Source organism: Schistosoma haematobium, chromosome ZW (genome assembly GCF_000699445.3).
Source record: "Schistosoma haematobium chromosome ZW, whole genome shotgun sequence".
Classification (NCBI taxonomy): domain Eukaryota; kingdom Metazoa; phylum Platyhelminthes; class Trematoda; order Strigeidida; family Schistosomatidae; genus Schistosoma; species Schistosoma haematobium.
In genome coordinates this window covers 87,738,943-87,758,562 of record NC_067195.1, presented here as the reverse complement: position 1 = coordinate 87,758,562, position 19,620 = coordinate 87,738,943, and the positions used below count along the sequence as shown (strand labels likewise).

Below are 19,620 nucleotides of genomic sequence, written 5' to 3'. Positions count from 1 at the left end.
AAAGTAACTACAAATTTATGATACGATAGTTTTCTTCGTATTAATCAAATGATTAAATAATGAAATACTTTTTTCTCTTTTAGTCATTTATCAAATAAATCAACAAATGATAAAACTGATACTACAACTAATCCACATTATGCATGTCCAAGATGTCATGCTGCATATTGTGAATTACCAGTTGAATGTAATGTTTGTGGATTAACATTAGTGGCTGCACCTCATCTTGCTCGTGCTTATCATCATTTATTTCCATTAGATTTATTTGAACCAGTAAATGGTTATGATAGTTTTAGTGAAACATCATTAGATAATCAAGAAAAATCAAAAGAAACTATTGATTCAACAGATTGTACTACTGATCATCAACCACGTGTTTGCTTTGGTTGTAATGTAATGATACCGTTGAAAATTCCTGTGAGTTATGAATGAATTAACTGTATTGGTTAATATGTAGTTTGTTCAATAAATATATCATGAACCGAGCGATTGCACTTAATGACTATGAACTAAACGTTTATCCCATTGAGTCAGTCTGACCTTGATAGCATATGTTTTCCCAGTTGTTATTAATCGATGAGTGTAGTTTCTTCCTAAGTTCTCATGATATCCAGTGAATAAGCGAAAATATGTTTGTACATGCAACAATGGTTGCTCACAAGCTTTTGGTTTACAATTCTATCAAAATGCTAGCCTAGAATTCGTAATCTGAAAGTGAAACCTGACGAGGCAAATGAAAAGTTTGACTTTTAACAACTTCTATGAACGTTTGGAATAATGCATACTAATACATGACAAGTGTATTACTACAAATTTAGAATATTTTGATGTACCCTGAATGTTGTAAAGCTAGTGGTTGGTATTAATGGACAGATTACATATTTCTCCTGTTAATAAATAATACGTACGGTTTAGCCATACAAAGTAAGTTGTCCTTGAACGATTCTGTTGGTTCGGAAATCTGGCAAAAGCACAATTATGTATGTGTAATCTTGTTCGCAAAGTGGATAAAGCATTACGTGCTACCATAAAAACATGGCATGGTTTAGACACTTCTTCGACGCATCTAATATTACACAAACAAATATTGTCTTTCTTATACTATAGTTTAAGTTAGTGAAAGTTTTCTTGGTTTCATTTCATTGATCGAATTACTGTATTAAGTGTGTAACGAACTCGAAAACCACATGACTATTTATGCACAATGTAACTAACTATAGGCTTCATTCTTTGTAGCTGTTTGTGTTCATTATCAAGGAATCCGAAACTAGAGTGAAACAGGCGGTTGGTGCTTTCTTCAGTTGACGTACATTTACGTAGCTACATTGGTTCTAGCTATCACAATATATCAGCAAAGTGAGATGGAATCAGCAAGATAAATCTAAAATTATCATTAGCAGTATAGAAAAACAGGCGTAGATAATATGGATGGAGAAGAAAAATAAATTCACTGAATCAAAAGTATTAATTGTTTTAAGACATGTATGAATAAATCTGTTCCATTGCCATTGGTTTTGAGCCATATCACCCACTGTCTTCATTTATTAGTTACCAAGTTATCTACACCTACCAGCACGGCTCATTCTAACTGTCAGCAATTTCATGGACTGATATCACGTCTTGTATCCTCCACCCCTGACTTTTTCCCAGAGTACTGCTACACCAGCACACATCTTGTTGTCTAGGTAGATGGTGGCTGGTCATACGTGATACATGTGAATAACAACTACAGTGGATAAAGATTCAGTCTCTAGTACCTTGTATCTAACCCCGAAATTGCTTATTTAGTGGTTCCAACATCATCACTATAGAAATAAAAAATAAATTTATACAGACGACAATACTAGCTGTATATGTGAATTCACATGATCGAACCTTTCACTTAACTTAGTGATATAATCATTTACAAAATAACACTTAACATGAATAAAAGGTTTTTTAAAACGTTAAGTGATTGTAGGCTTGCAATTTGGTGTGTAAGTACACTCACTAACTAATGAGTATTGAGACACTTATATTTGAAGGATTAACTCCGAAGGCACTATTGTAACTGGGTGGTCGATTGTGTTTTATTCACATCGCCTCTGTTGGACACGGATGGCCAACTGCCATTGTTGGTGAGTCGTCGCTGTTATGTGCGTATTGAATCTATTAAGTTTGCAGTCTTAATGCTTATACATTAAAAATACGGGAACATCACAATTCCTGAATTCTACTGCTTATACTGTGAAACGACAACCTATACAATTTTCACTATGTATAGTGACAATACGAAAGATTGATACAATCATGATCTGTTGACTCCTCTAAAACCTCTCAAAACAATTCCCAAAATCAAATACTCATTAGACCAAAATACAATCCTTCATAATATAATTTTTACGCACAGTTATATCATATAGGTGGAAACACATGAAATCACTTTAATAAAACATACACAGTAAATACAATTCACTTGAATTGATACAGGGGACCTAATCGTCATGCTGTCACCCTGACCAAAATTCATAATTAATTGATACAAAAGTATTAACCTAAGTAATGTCAGAAAGGTTTTTGTGGATATTATAGTGATTTCAATAGTTGAGATCATGAGTCAATTGAAGCTAGACCACCACTATGGAAAGCATGGGAGCACTGGACGGCCGTTTCGTCCTAATGTGGGACACCTCAGCAATGCGTATCCACGGTCCCGCCTTGCGTGCGAGCGCTTAACCTCAAGACCACTGAGCCGGCATCCAATGGTGTTAATGTCTAACTTCAACTAATCCACAAAATTGAGCGACACATTTACCATTGTCATCAGTTAGTTACTATCTCACAACTGACCCGGTTGAACTCCACTGGTCACTGCTTCTCACTAGAACTCCAGGAAATACCTCTTGAAAGCAGTCACTAGTGAGCATGTGTTGATTCATATCGTAAGTGTTTTCGTGGATATTATAATAATTTCAATGGTTGAGATCATAAGTCTGATAAGCCCTGTGTTCGAACCTTGCGAGGTGGGATTGTGGATGCGCACCGCTGAGTAGTCCCACAACAGAACGAAACGACCATCCACTGCCTCTAGGTTTTACATGGTGGTGGTCTAGCTTCAATTAACTCATGATCTCAACCATAAAGACTAAATAATGTCATCTCACCAATGTTATCTCACCATATCAGACATATAACTATCAGGCTCAATCATTACTTGCGTGATCAAGTTTTTTTTGTTTATTTCCTGATCAAATGAAATCATTTGTCTTTATTTGTTTATTTGCTTTTGTCTTAGGGATATCAATGTCCTAAATGTAAATTTATATTCTGTCATTCATGTGATGCTGTTCTACATGATTCCATTCATTCATGTCCTGGGTGTTTAACTTTATTATGATTGATGAAACATACTATTGGTGAATTGAGATAATTTTATAGAATAATTGAACAGGAAAACTGTTCAGTCAAATGGCATTTTTCTTTTATGAATAAAATAGAAATCCTTTATGAGAATTGTTGTTCTCTCTCTTTTTTTTTTAGAGCGTTCCCCTTTTTAACTGTAAAATAAATGTTCCATTTTCTAATAACCAGTTTCTTTGATTTATGTGTTTATTGTGGTGATTACATTTAATGAAACTTTACATATTTGTTAGAAGCTAAGATAGATAAGGTTTGTTGTGACGTATAGTGTCTGAAATTTGATACTGATACTCGGTATGTTATGAACTAATCTCCCGCCCCCGAATGACTACTTGAGTGAGAACACTAGAGTGAACAAGAAAGTGTATTGGACTACCGAATAAAATGCACAATTACTCATCCATGTATATATACCAATCTATCCTTAGGAATTTGACCCATTTTGACCCCTAATGAAGTGTACATGACCTTTATGTCACTTCTGATTGGTACTTTATACCAGTGGCTAGCAGTGGACGCGAGTTTCATCCTATTTGGGACTCGTCAGTTGGATGTACCTGCATATATTTTGCAAAGAGTGTTTTTCTCATGTAGTGTTTATAAAAGTCTTCGATATCGATTGGCCAATCGATAATCCGTTCTACTGTACTGTGGTCCATGTTGAGAAAACAGTATAGCCTTATAATTTCTAAAGTTTCAGATTATGATGTATCTGTTAATGAGTAATACATAAACATAATTTGGAGCGTGTATCTCGACTACGCAAACAGCAACAATCGAGGCTCGAAACCGTTTAGATGAGTCATCGGCAGAAGAATTTATCAGTGAAATGGGGTAGCCATCAGGAAAAATGCTGTGAGTATTAGAATATTAAATATCTCTATGTTGTAAATTAGAATATAATATTTCATCAAATAACAGGCTTTACTGTAGAATACAATAATATTTATTCATTTGTATGAAGAATATCAAAATTAAACTAATCAATGTTAATAATGGAATAGATTGCATAATCAAATATAATAAGTACAAATTGGTAGTATTAAGATGCCTGATATGCTGATAGTGATACTAAGAGTTTGAATAGATGTTTCAACATTAGTAGATCAAAACTTGAAAGAATGAACAAAGTGATTCATTAAAAGTATGTGATAAATGATGTGCGAAGGAAAAAGACCAATCGGATGATATGGAAAATTCGTGACATTAACTATTTAGTCTCGTTAGGCAAAAGAAACCAAAGCAAGTTGTTGCGTCAACACCTGAATTAAGGATAGGGAGTGAAGTAGTCGAACGCGTTGACAACTTCACTTATCTTGGAAGTCTGATAAGTCCTAATGAGTTGGCGTCTCACGAAATCTCAGCACGGATTCGTAAAGCTCGTTTGGCTTTTGCCAACTTACGTCACCTATGGTGAAGGCGAGATATCCGTCTATCAATAAAAGGACGAGTATACTGCGTAACAGTCCGTTCTGTTTTACTTTACGGCAGCGAAACATGGCCATTAAGAGTAGAAGACACTCGTAAGCTATTAGTATTTGACCACAGATGCCTTAGAAATATTGCTGGCGTCTGCTGGGATCACCGGGTAAGTAATAGTGAGGTTAGACACAGAGTATTAGGGAATGATGGTAAATCAGTTGATGAGGTTATGAATCTTCATCGACTGAGATGGTTGGGCCACGTGTTACGTATGCCTGAACACCGATTACCACGTCGTGCATTGCTAACGGGTGTTAGGAATGGTTGGAAGAGAATTAGGGGCGGCCAAACCAAAACGTGGCATCAGTGCTTGAAGACACTAACTTCTAGTCTGAGCCATGTTGGTAGATGCAGACTACTTGGTTGGGGTCCACGTGACTATCGTAACCAATGGTTGGAGACTCTTGGTGACATGGTTCAGAATCGATCACAATGGCGTAGGTGTATACACTCTTTGTCTTCTCTTAAACCATGAGATTAAAACTGCTTTATATCTTTCTCTCTACAAAGTAATTCTTCCTCCCTTATATTCAATTTTTCTTTTATATATTACCATCATTGAATTAACTACTATGAATTCGGTGTTCATCTTGTTGTGCTAATGAGGTATGGCAATTTGGACCGATGCTTATATGTGCCTGTTCCTACATTGTAGCTGACTAACTGGAAAGAAACCAAAAAGATATTATAAGGTACTTCTTCACACAGAGACTAGAGTTATTGTCTCAGTTTATTGACTTCTGCCTCCCACGTTCACAGTCACGTTTTGGCTTTATTGTGTACAAATGTTATTTCCTATTTTATGGTGCGTTGTGGTTTGTTTGTTTGATATATAAACCAAGTATGTCTAAAATAAATAATTCGATTCGCATATCGGAAGCTGGTATTGGTTTTCTGGACTCAAGTGGACGGGCTAGGCAGACATAGGACCAAATAAAACGCTAGGCTGCTCATACCGGTCGGACGTCATTGGTTTGGCACAGTGCGAAGATTGTATAAGTCGTACTGGTCCACTGGATTTCGTTCTCCATTGGTCTTGTTTTGTTATTTCTCCTGCTTTGACTAGCTTGTTTAAAATCTTTGAAATTTGGTTGTCTAATTTTTTGACGGGATTTGTGTCCATCAGTTTGTATGTGCTCTTATCTTCGAGTAGTTCTTCGGCTTTGTTGATGTATTCTTCTTTGTCCATGATAACTGTGGTGCGTCCTTTGTCCGCTGGTATTATGACAATATCCTTTCTATTTCTGAGTTCTTTCAAGGCCTTTTGTTCTTGTGGAGTCAGTTGGTTGTTTTCTTTCACCAGTTGAGTTATCGGTACTATAGTTTGCCTTATTTCCTGTTCTATTTCTTCACTGATCCCGGATGTTTTGAGTGATGACTCTAGTGCTGCGAAGAATTCCAGTTTTGAGGCGTCGCTTGTATTGTAGTTTAGTCCCTTTTGGAGCAGGTGTTCTTCCGTATTTGTTAGTGGTTGTTTTGACAGATTGATCATGCAGTTGTTTGTGTTTTCTTCCATGGGTGGTTTTGATATATTGATTAGTTTTTTCTTTAAGGTGTTTCTTCTTTGTCCTCTGTGTCGTTTGTGCTGATGATGTCGTTCAGAAGAATGATGGAAGCTCCACGATCAAACCATCCAGCTCAGAGAACAAAACTCCACCAAAATTGTATAAGTCGTATTTTGATTAGTGGATAAATCACGTGATAAAAACCGGACATAAAGTCACAACAATAAAGATTACTGTTCTATGTCTGTTTCTATAAATTAATCGTCTTAAGATTAGTTGACCAGTTAGTAATTGGTAAATTCTATCCTGTTCTGATTGAATAATAAAAAACAAACCATCATGTTTAACCAACTATTTTGATTAGAATACCGTGGAATATCCTTAAGGCTAATCAATACTATTGCATTTCTCCGCAATTCGAACTTGCCTTTTTTTTTCTATCATCTATATAAACCATATTGAAAGATGATTATTTTTTTCTCTACTTGATTCTATTCATCATTGATTAAAAAGAATTTACATTTTAGTGGTTAAACCTTTATCACCATGTACTGGTCAATTTAAGTTAGTTAGTCACCTATTTCTAATGATGATGATGTTCATCTTGAATGAATTGGTTGTTTATCATACAGTATCAAAAAGGTTTCTTGTTTAAACTTGGTTTTATGGTCTATCTATTTTGTTGCCAAGAAAACTGCTGTAGTACAACGCTTATTTAGATTCTATAGTTTTCTATAAACATTTAAACTTTATTAAATAAAATTGTGACTAAGTTGTATAGTCAGAATAATAACAAATATATTATGAAAGAAAACAAATTCAGTTTAATAGTCAGTCTTTTCTCAATCTATATACGGATGTATTTTGGCAAAATATATATCTCTGGGCGTGGTCCACTCCTCCCTCAAGAAAGCCACCTGCTTTGATCTGGATACCCGTGCAGTATCACAACCTACATGCAATTCAAGTGACGTGTGTGGACCATATGTATTCGGTGCCCCTTTGTACTAATATTTATGTCAGTCAGCAACAATCTAGAACTTTGTGCGTAAGTACATACATCAGATCGAGTTGCCATACCATATTAGCTCACAGATACAATTATCGATTCAAATTCCTTAGTGGTAGTAAGAGTATAAGCAGTAATCGAAAACATTAGGGTTTGAAGATGTTATTCAAACAGTATAATTCAGTGAAATAAATTTGGAAAGAGAAAAAAGAAAGGGACATGAAGAATTCAGAAGATTAGAATTTGGGAGAACACAAAGAGTGGATGCACCTGGGCCATTGAAAACAATTTTGAGCCATGTCATTCAAGGTCTCTAACCATCGATTGCTATCGTCTCGCGGATCCCGACCAGATACTTTACATCTACCAACATGTCTCAGTTCACTTGTCAGTGACTTCATGCATTTGTGCTATGTTTTGGTCTGGCCGCCCCTAGCTTTTTCCAACCTTCTCCTACACCATAAAACGTGGCTCGTCGGGGTAGTCGGTGGTTGAGCATACGTAACACGTGTCCCAGACAACTCAACTGACCAAGTTTCACTACTTCACCAATTAACTCACCATCCTTACCTAATACCTGTTTTCTCAACAATTACACTACTTACTCGATGGTACCAGGAAGATTCACCTATGATCGAATAATAATGACCTAAGAAAGTTATTCATTCATATTCTTAAGTCATTTCTATTCTCATTGAATATTCGTTATAGTTTGTTATTCAAACTTATTTATTCTTATTTACATTCTGTTGTTCATGAAATTTTACTCGTTTTCATAATTATTGATTTTTATTTAAACTCTTCTATATACTTGACCAAATTTCCAACGTTTCAACAATCCTCTATTGAATAACTCATTAAGAAAAACAACATATTTTATTAATGATGATAGTAATTCGGGTGATAATAATAATAGATCAAAGCATTATGGGAATACTAAGAAGAAAATGAATAGTTGAATAGTTTAACTGATTAAATGGTTAAATTGTGATAAATAACAACTATGAAACTCATTACAATAACATTGTTAAAGAAGATATGAAAACGTATTAATATGGAATAATGAAGGTGTTAATTGGTAAGGCCTAAAATTGAACAACATATGGAACTCAGAACAACTTTCAACCAACCAACTCTGGAAGAGGTGGATTCTTTCACGTACCTTGACAGCATCATCGATGAGCAAGGAGGATCGGATGTATACACAAAGGCAAAGATTGGGGAGCAAGCGCCACATTTCTACAATTGAAGAACATATGGAACTCAAAACAACTATCTGTCAACCAATATCAAAGTCACAATCTTCAATATGAACGTCAAGACAGTTAGTTCTACTGTACGGAACTGAAACTTGGAGAACTACTACAATCATCATCAAAATGGTACAAGTATTTTTAAATAGCTGTCTACGAAAGATACTCAACATCCATTGGCCGGATACGATCAACAACAACCTTTTGTGGGAGAGAGCAAACCAGGTTCCAGTTGGAGAAAGTTAAGTAAAGACGATTGAAATGGATAGGACACATATTACAGAAATCACCAGACTGCATCCCGAGGCAAGCCCTAACTTGGAATCCTGAAGGGAAGTGGAAAACGGGAAGGCCAAAGAACACATTATGTCGGGATTCAGATATGAAAAGGATGAATAACAAATAGAAAGAGCTTAGGAGGATTGCTAAGAACAGGGCTGGATGGAATATGCTTGTGGGAGACCTTTGCACCTCCATGAGGAGTAACAGGTGTACGTAAGTAGTTGGTAAGGATTTGAATTATCCCGTTATTAATAATCAGAACTGAGTTTTTGTTGATAAATGTGCATTGTAAGTGAATTGCCTCGATATATTCATTCCTTACAAGTTTTAGTATATAATTGATGTATATGTCAATAAAATGAAAAATACACGTTTTGTTCTATTTGAGATTCATCATTTGAGTGCATGCACATGCATTCCAATCTTGATATATCATCTTGAGACTAGAAAAATAGTGCTATTTTAAGCTAAACTAATAATAATTCACTTATAATAACAATGAATTATTAACTTTCAATGCTAACTATTAACAGTGAAATGACTCTAATACTTAGCAACAAACAACATATCTTTTGAATAATTTTGTATCTGCCTGTACAATAGTAGCTAAACAAACAAATTCTTGACATTTGTATTATGGTGTGGGTAACTTATATCCACACAAGTAGTATATAACGGTGGTCAGGCATAGAATGTATTTCAGTAGAAAGTCGATGAAGAAAGAACGGAAACGGAACGCAATTAGTATGAAAACGCATGAACAATGAACTGATATTTGTAGAGGAACAGTGGAGTTCGATACGATGGATTGATATTTTGCAAATTAACGATTTACTACATAGTTCAGAGATTTTACTGAGATGCTCTGTAATTTCATCTCAAATGCACTCGATTGTCTCCACTCGTATTCTGTTCACTACAGTATTGTTAAACCGTCAATATAGTGTAAAGTTGAGTTTGAATGACCAATTAAGTTATATTGTCTTCTTAGTTTTCAATCAAAATATATATTGTATTTCAATCTATTCAATAATCTATTTACTGTGAAGGATTAAAATCTATTGATTGTTAGATTCTTTCGCATACATTCACAGATTCTATCATATTAGTGTTGGGGATGTTAGATCTCCACAATTCACTGAATAAATACCTTATTTTTATCAATTTATTTTTGAAAATTTGAATTTCTTGTTTTCGCACCAAAAGCGCTCATTTTCACCTTCATGTCATATTTCCCACTTGGAAGGATCTTAAATGCTATTGGTTGGTTGTATCTTTTAGTATGCTAATTTTTAACGCTTCCCAAGGACAATTTCTTGATGTATATGTATACGTTTGATTTGTGCCTGTTGTGATTGCTCGTGCTTCTGGCTGCTTGAAGAATATATTTCCCCATTTCGAACTTGGACTGCTCTCTCTAGTTAGCAGGGCTGAGATGCATCAAAATAGCTAACTTATCTATCAATGAGTCACAGAGTCTTTGTTCTATTCTCAGACTAGATGAACTCGTTATCGCTTCAAACATAACAGTAGGAACTTTCCACTCTACAAATATAAATGTTATTACGGGTATAGAATGATAAATAAATAGAAGAATAAGTAATAAGACAAGGTATCTTGTTAAATATGAAATCACCAGAAATGTTTATTTGTGTATTCTGTACACTGAGGTTAACAACAATGAACTGGAAAGTTCATATATATTCTACTTCGAAAACATGTAGAATCTCTTGAATATAATTTGTTATTGAAAATAGTATTCTAATCAAATTGATCTTATACAATTAACTTAAGATGTGTGGTAAATTGAATGTCAACTAAGTGGTTAAGAGATTTGAATGTCCTGTGACTTATCGCTGGTGAAGTCATATAACGTGCATACTATTACTGTAGAATCATTAGGTGTGCAATGCTCTTTTATTTTCAATGGTATCCTATCTGATATCAGTCATTGATGAATACCATCTAGCACTTTATATAATCGCCAAGAAATCATATCATTTTAATATCTAAAAATGTTTATCTTTTGTGTCAAATATCATATGCGTGTCTCAGTACAAGAACTTGAATTTTTGCTATACCGTGTACAACTTGAGCACTCGAACGTTTGAACATCGCAAGTCGCAAGTTAGAAGATCAAATATGGGTTGAAGAAAATCTTATTCCAACCTGTCAAATATGATGCAAAATACTCCGGTATTTATAGTATTTATTAAAAAGCAATTCATCATTACAGTCATCCACCAATCCGTATGCAGTGGTTTTCAGAATTTTTCCAATTAAGGAGCTACATATCGAGATTCTGAAATGTTCTTTCAAACGATTTTTTGGAGGAAATGTCTTCAGATCTTTCAGAGCTTCCTTGAGTTCACCGGGAGCCGTTTCTACACAAGGTATGTAAGTTGTTTTTGATGGAGTTTTGTTCTCTGAACTAGATGGTTTGATCGTAAAGCTTTCATCGTTCTTCTGAACGACATCATCAGCAAAAACTTCAAAATGAAAGCTTCACGACTAAACTATCCAATTCAAAGAACAAAACTCCATCAAAATCATCCAAGTCAGCTACAAATCTTCTCCAACATTTCAAAATCATACAAGAATTTCTTTGTTAATCAGTTCTTCTACCTTTTGACAGCGTTGTATTATCAATTTAGAAATTTTCTTTAATGAAAAAATCATTACACAGTTAGACTATAGTTTGTTCTTATCATCCCTCTAATCATTAAATGTTAATTAAAGTATCATCAACTACAAATTTTTTTTATACAACTTCATTTATTGAATTGCACTTTATAATCTTTTTTTTATAGAAAAATATTTTACTGTATTTTAACCATACAAAAAACCCCGGCAGAAAACTAATCTATTAATTTAGTTATTATAAAAGCTGTTACCATGGCAACAATACCATCAATAAAAGACATGTAAAAACAACTTAAGAAAAATGTCACCAATTACAATAGTCACACTAAGATTATCACTTCTATGATTATTATTATTATTACTAAAGGTAATCATCATTAAAATCACAATTACTGTGTGGTTATTTCCTTAATAAGTTAGTGAAATGTTTAAAGCCTACAATTTCAATAAGTGGTTACTACTGGCAACAACGATGTTGTTAAAGTAAAGCGCAAAATTCATTTATTAATTCTCTTTAGTTTTTAATAATAAATGATTTAAAACTGAAATAATGATGATGAGGTATGATGTGAAACACAATGAATTCAGTTTTTGTGGTTGTTGTAATTTCTTGAATTAAAATAAATGAACAGGTCGTGGATGAGCACTGCTGAAGTCAGTCAGTCAGCTACAACGTTGGACCAGGCACATATATGCATCGTTCCAGGTTTCTATACCTCATTAGCACAGCAAGATGAACACCGGATTCATACGAGTGGTTAGGTCAAAGGTGGTAATATATAGGAGAAAGATTGCATATAAGGATATAGTACAGGAAGAAAGAATTAGTTCGTAGAAAGAAAGGTATGAAGTGATTTTAATCTCTTAGTTTAAGGGAAGACAGGGAGTGTATGCACTGACGCCACTGTGATCGATTCTGAGCCATATCACCAAGAGTCTCCAACCATTGGTTACGATAGTCACGTGGACCCCAACCAAGTAGTCTGCATCTACCAACATGGCTCAGACTAGAAGTTAGTGTCTTCAAGCACTGATGCCACGTTTTGGTTTGGCCGCCCCTAATTCTCTTCCAACCATTCCTAACACCCGTTAGCAATGCACGACGTGGTAATCGGTGTTCAGGCATACGTAACACGTGGCCCAACCATCTCAGTCGATGAAGATTCATAACCTCATCAACTGATTTACCATCATTCCCTAATACTCTGTGTCTAACCTCACTATTACTTACCCGGTGATCCCAGCAGACGCCAGCAATATTTCTAAGGCATCTGTGGTCAAATACTAATAGCTTACGAGTGTCTTCTACTCTTAATGGCCATGTTTCGCTGCCGTAAAGTAAAACAGAACGGACTGTTACGCAGTATACTCGTCTTTTTATTGATAGACGGATATCTCGCCTACGACATAGGTGACGTAAGTTGGCAAAAGCCAAACGAGCTTTACGAATCCGTGCTAAGATTTCGTCAGACACCAACCCATTAGGGCTGATCAGACTTCCAAGATAAGTGAAGTTGTCAACGCGTTCGACTACTTCACTCCCTGTATTTAGTTCAGATGTTGACGCAGGCCAGTCCTGAAGCAACAACTTGCATTTAGAGGGAGAGAAGCGCATTCCAAACATTCTGGCATTGTTGCTCAGTGCTACCAGAAGACTCTGCATTTTGTCAGCGTCTTCACCAAACAGGACTATGTCATCTGCATATTCTAAGTCGATAAGTGGACCTCCTGGTAGGGGATCAATACCCGAGAATTCAGTAGACGAGAATGTTATTTCCATCAGTAGATCTATGATGAAGTTAAACAGAAATGGAGAAAGTGGACAGCCTTGACGGACACCACTTGAGGTTGCAAAGGCAGATGACAGTTCGCCATAAACTCTGACTCGACTAGTAGTGTTCGAGTAAAGAGCCTTCACAAGGTTTATGTACTTCTGAGGTACGCCTTTCAATGACAGACACTGCCACAGAGTCTCGCGGTCTACAGAGTCAAATGCTGCTTTTAAGTCAAGAAAGACCACCATCGTCGGAAGCCGATAAGTATGCCTGTGTTCTAGAACCTGACGAATGATGAATATGTGGTCGATGCAGCCACGACCAGGTCTGAAGCCAGCTTGGTTCTCTCGTGTTTGCAGTTCACGAGTCTTAGTTAGGCGTCTGATAATTATCATGGCTAGTATTTTAGATATTATATTAGTTAAACTAATCCCTCTGTGGTTGACACAGGATGTTTTTGACCCTTTCTTATATATTGGGACGATAATTGATTGTGACCAGTCAGATGGGATAACGTCTAACTCCCAGATATTAGCTAAAATATTAGTCAACCTAATCGCTAAAATTGGACCACCATCCTTAAAGACCTCTGGAGCCAGTCCATCTGGACCAGCTGCCCTTCCTCGTTTCAGATTAACTATGGCTTTTTGAACTTCAGCGAGAGTTGGGGGACCTACTTCAATGTTCCATTTACACTGTCTGGGAATGGAGGGTAGTTGTAGAGTAGCTGAAGGCCAGCTGAACTGATCTCTGAAATGTTCCGCCCATCGTTCTAAACGTCTGGACTGGGAGCAGATGAGAGTATCGTCTTTTTCCGATATAATCTCACTTACACTTGACTTATTAATTCCAGTTTCCTTTATTAGTCTGTAAAGCTGTCTTGTGTTCCCTATAGTCGCCGCCTTTTCCATCTCTTTTGCTTTCATTGCCCACCACTGCTCACGGTCGTTCCTTAGACGCTTTCTTAACCTAGATCTGATTTGTTGTCGCTCTTCATCATGTTCGGAACCTGATGGGACGAGTTCGCGAGAATCCATCAGTGTGATAGACTTTGAAGAAATCCACTGGTTCTTTGTAACCTTGTGGTTTAAGTCGCTAATAGATGTCACTGCTGCTTCCACAGCTGCTTGTATGTCTTTCCAAGCAACATCTGGGTCAGCCTCGTCTTCAGAACTACCTAAGTGTGAACTTAGTTGTTCTTGGAACCTATTTTTGGTTTTCCCGTTACTCAACTCAGTTCTAATGGGTCTTTTTAATGTGGCTTTTTTGCGTCCAGAGAAACGCAAGCAGATGCGTGCCCGTATTAGGGCGTGGTCGGAGTACAAGCAGGTACTCCAGAATGAGCGACAATCTTCTATCGACCCTCTCCGACGACGACTGATGGCAATATGGTTTATTTGAGTCCATCGTTGGTTTGGTGTAGGGGGTCGCCATGTTAGACGATGTCTGTCCTTATGCTTAAAGTTTGTGTTTGCTAAAAATAAGCGATTGTCTGAGCACAGTTGCAGCAGACGACCACCATTATCTGTTCGCTGAGCCGGTATACTAAAATACCCACCTAAATGCCTTTCTGTTTGGTTTAAACTACCTATCTGGGCATTAAAATCACCTGCTACGAGTACTATGTCTGAACGTTTAGCTTTCTGAAGAAGTCCAGATAGCTTTCTGTAAAATTCATGTTTCATTTCATCTGAGCTGCAGTTGGTGGGAGCGTAGGCAGAAAAAACAAAAAGGCAACGACGTGTCTCGGAGACACAGCATACATCAATGGTAAGAGATTCTAGGGTTTTAGCCAAGGAAGCCTGCTGACCGATTTGACATAGGGTGCGTACATTGAAGGCTCCAATGTGTAGTGTGGAGCAAGGTTCCAGTAGACCTCGGAGTGTTTTGAGCACTAGAATCGTTGGTTATGGTGACATTTGAGGGGGAAGCCGAAAAAGGAAGTTTAGAGGTGAAAGTCGATGTAGGAGGAATAATAGGAATTGAAGAGGGAGGTTGATTATGAATACAGTGGTCTTGAGTGCTGTTAGAGGTATGAGGGCGGTTATCACTTCCCGGTCGCCCACACCGTGGAAGGGTTGTTCTGGAGGTACCTGAAAAGGAAATTGGGTTAGAGGTGGTCTTGGTTACCTGAGAGCGTGGCCGCAGTGCCCAAGGGACAACTGCTTGAGGTCGGTCACCCACGACCTTTTTCTGAATAATTTTTGTGTTACCTCCGTACTTGTTGAGACCTTACTGCCGGAGACGGATATCCGTGGGATAAGGCGAGGTGTGTGATTTTAGGGTCGACCTTTTCTAACCCCTCCCCTCCTTGTGGGAAGGCAGCATCGCTATCATGCTGGTTGTCTGAAGGAAACACCTTACTGCTGTCACACCTCTGTACAGTCAGCAGTACGACTTCGCCTTCGGACCTTGGGTTTGTTGCTTTTAGTCTTACCGCTTATCAACCGACCTTTCTGATATGGTAGGACCTTGAGGAACGGTTGTTCCAGTCAGTATAGCTCGGTTGCTTCATCACGATAGGCAAGCCCGACCACCACGTCAAGGTAGCAACAACGGTCGGGGCACTGCTGAAGAGTCTCATACTAAGATGAGACGGCTATCAAATGGTCTAGCTAGCTTGAATCGACTCATGAATTCAATCATTAAATGAACTATTTGTTAAAGTTCGAGTTGTTGAAAGAAAATCGTGGCCATTTCATACATATAAATAGATACAATAATATATGTACGGTTTATCATCTTGCGTCAGGTTCAACTGTTTAATGTCCAAACCACTTTAATAAATTTCAGATTTATGTAAGTGTTAAACAAAAGATGCTACGTTTTATCCTTCATTAATTCAATCGACATTTATAGATGTATTTCAGTCATATGGAACGTAGAACGTGATACATATGTACGTCCATTGAAGCGCTAACATATCAGCACAGTAAGCTGAAATGTTCAATTCAAATGCCAGAGTAGTAGGATTAAAAAGAGACAACAGGGTATAAAGTTACTTCGGTATTCAGGGACTAAAAGACGACAAAAAACGAATGCACTCTCTTCATTTCTGATCATTTCGAACCATATCGCACAGTCTCTAACCATCGGCTATGATAATAGTCGAGTAGCGACCAGGAGATCCACACCTACCCGCGTGACCCAATCTAACAACCAGTGATTTTAAGTACTAATGTTTGATTTGGCTCCCAATAGCTTTCTTCTAGCGTACTTCTTACCCATACAACGTAGACTGTTAAGGTAATCGGGTACGCGTAACACATGTCTCGACGATCTCAGTTGATGAAAACCTACCACCTCATCAACCGATTTCCTCTTTACTTGGCACTCTGTTTTTTAACCTCAACATCACTCACTGATTGGCGCCAAAATACACGAATAATGATCGGAATAAGCCTATGATTCAATTCTACAAATATTCTCTATTCATAATGTATTAGAAAATTATCCTATTTCTGAATAAACAAGTACACGTTCATGCGACCAGCAGGTTGTTCAAATTACAGTAGACGGAACAAAGTTAGAATCATGCTGTACAGGACAGATACTGTAAAAGTAGGGAAACTTTGGTAAACGTTTACCGAGTCAATATTTATAATTCTGTTGTGCAGTTACTGAATTATTACATTTATATATTCCGTTTATTGTTATTATTTATTATTATGAGTCTTAATATTAACTTGTTACCAAGTTATGACAGACAACTTGCTCTATTCACAGTTGTTTTTGGATTGTATATGTATAGTGATGTATTTTTTGTTTTATAGTGCGACTGTAGTTCAATACGCTAGTACATAAACCTATTTATCCTTGAAAGAGGATGGCTTCTCTTCAGACTGAAGGTAAGAAGTAGAGAAAAGCTTAGGGATGGTAGGTCAGTAGGAGCTCAGCTTGGGTCAGCCCAAGGTTAATTGTGTACGTCAAAATGAATAATTCATCAAGTTTAGGACGCTAGTTTATGAACGGAATAGTAGACAAAATTATATTCGGGATTCCGATTGGTGAATTTAAAACGTGATATCGATTAGCAGTCTTAAGTCATAACTTTGAGGTTATCCGCAATCTTCACTGTGTCGTACCCAACAATTTTTGTTCATTTAGTGGATAACTACTGCTGCATACTAGTGTCATCTTTATCAAATTCTTCAATTCAAGTCCCAACTTTCAAGATACACGTGGTTTTCATTCTGAGTTACATTGACTTGGTTAGAGTGGTCTACTATATTGGAATCTTTGATAAAAAATTGCTCTTCAATGTATTATATTTATCAATCGAATGAATGGACTGAGATATACCATTAAATTGATCGAGCATTATTTTGGCACTGATTTTATATATTAATGTAGAGTTATGACGAAGAAATAACTGAGAAGAAACATTTCCTAGCTTAATTTGTAAGTTTAGTATTCTTTTTCATACCACTCCACCTGAATGCCAAGAAAGCATACCTTACAAAACAAACCAAACAATTATTATTCACATATACACAAAATAGAATATGATGAATTTATTAATAGTGAATAATTTGAAAGATCAAGGGAATAAATACCCTTTTTCTTGTTTTCTTTTATTATCATATGAAGACGATCATGCATCGAATCAGGTGAATATTCATCAATCAAAGTGGTCGACATATGTGTAATCTACGTCCATCTTGGACCTACTAACACATGCAATGTGAGTAGACAAAGACTGTTTGATTGAGATGAGCACAAATAGCGATCGAAGGTATTCAATGATAGAATCAGTTTCAATAAAGCAGATGTATTCATGTTCTACTTCTTTTTAAAAGTGTAGCTTAAATATTCATTGTTTTCTGAACTTTTCAAAGAAAAAGCTTGAACCTGATTGCCAGACGAAACGTTGGATTTACTTCAAATTCATTCGCTCAGATTTTACAAATACAACATTCATAATCTTCAATGTCTCACATCAATTCTGTTATATCCCGATGAGAATAATGAACGCTAACTATTGGAATCTATTTCTGGTCTAAAACTATACGTATATTTTTAGTCGTATAATTGTTATGTAACTAAACTATGCATATTCGTATTCCTCTTATTACGAGTTTTATTTTGACCTATGAACTATTATTATACGATTCACCATTCTTGAGTTATGACCTGTTTATCAATTATTACCTCCCACATTCACAGCCACATTCGCTTAAATCTTGTACAAATGTTGTTTCCTATTTTATGATACGATGTGGTCTGTTTAGCTGGTGTATATAAATTCAGTATGTTTGAAATACATGATTCATATTGCAGAGGCTGAGATTGGTGCTTTGGAGTTAACTGGCTGGATTAGGTAAGAAGCAGAGCCGATAAGTACTCTAGACTGCTCGCACGGTTTTCATGCGTCATTGGTCCGATCGATAATTCACTGTTCTCTAATTGGCGGTATCATTAACAGGGCACACAGTCTACAAGATATAACAAACTCGGCTCCCAAATACTCGGAAACTATTCGATCAAATTTAGACGAAAGTTCTTATTTATTATTCTATATCTCCTAATGTTCAATCTCTATTATTAGCTAAGTATCTTGTAGATATACTAAAACATTTTAATATATCATATCAGTAGTGCAAAACAAAATGTGTGAAAAATATGGTGCAAATAAGAATAAAAAATCTTAATAATCAATTAAAGAACTGAAGTAAACAATGAAACAAGTTAATAATAAGATAGATATACATTATAAACATCATGTATAACAATAACAATAATTTCGATGGTTAAGATCATGAGTCAGTTGAAGTTAGGCCACCATGGGAAACCTTGGAGCACTGGACGGCCGTTCCGTCCTATTGTGGGACTCCTCAGCAGTGCACATCCACGACTTCGCCCCCGCGAGATTCAAACCCAGGACCTACTGGTTTCGTGCGCGAGCACTTAACCACTAGACCACTGAGCCGGTATCCAATGGTGTTAATGTCTAATTTCAACTAATCCATTGAAATTACTATAATATCTACAAAACCCATCTGATATTAATAACAATAATGATAAATAATGTGTGGGCGTGGATGATAATGATTGGTTGTCTGCTTAGTCAGAAAGGTGTCAGATGAGTTATGTATTCTCATATTCTTCTTCTTATTAATCACTCACTCATTATTGATTGTTCATTGTTGTTGGATTGTGTCGGGTTTTTGGTGTGGAAATATATTTACATTGTGGTCAGGCTAATCACATGTTCTTGATCATCTGACTTGTGTTGACGCCCTGTAGAATAGACATTGGGTGAAGTGAGAATC

General features: G+C 36.4%; 2 protein-coding genes across 3 annotated transcripts in view; one reads left to right on the top strand and one right to left on the bottom strand.

Moving 5' to 3' along the window:
* Window positions 1–18,911, top strand: part of GTF2H2 (General transcription factor IIH subunit 2) — an 85,793-nt gene extending 66,882 nt beyond the window's left edge. Inside the window, exons 15-17 of one of the 2 annotated variants that reach the window (XM_051212619.1) lie at window positions 84–417; window positions 3,275–4,254; window positions 17,939–18,911. In XM_051212619.1, the coding sequence (XP_051072809.1) occupies window positions 84–417; window positions 3,275–3,376 (436 nt within the window). In that variant the 3' untranslated portion in view covers window positions 3,377–4,254; window positions 17,939–18,911. Of the gene's footprint in view, window positions 1–83; window positions 5,272–17,938 lie in introns of those variants that run through there. The other variant, XM_051212620.1, reaches the window with a different exon arrangement.
* RAB3GAP1 (Rab3 GTPase-activating protein catalytic subunit) overlaps window positions 5,365–19,620 on the bottom strand; it is a 57,913-nt gene continuing 43,657 nt past the window's right edge. The window contains exon 23 of the mRNA XM_051212618.1: window positions 5,365–8,634. The gene's annotated coding sequence lies outside the window, so the exon portion shown is untranslated. The remainder of the gene's footprint in view (window positions 8,635–19,620) is intronic.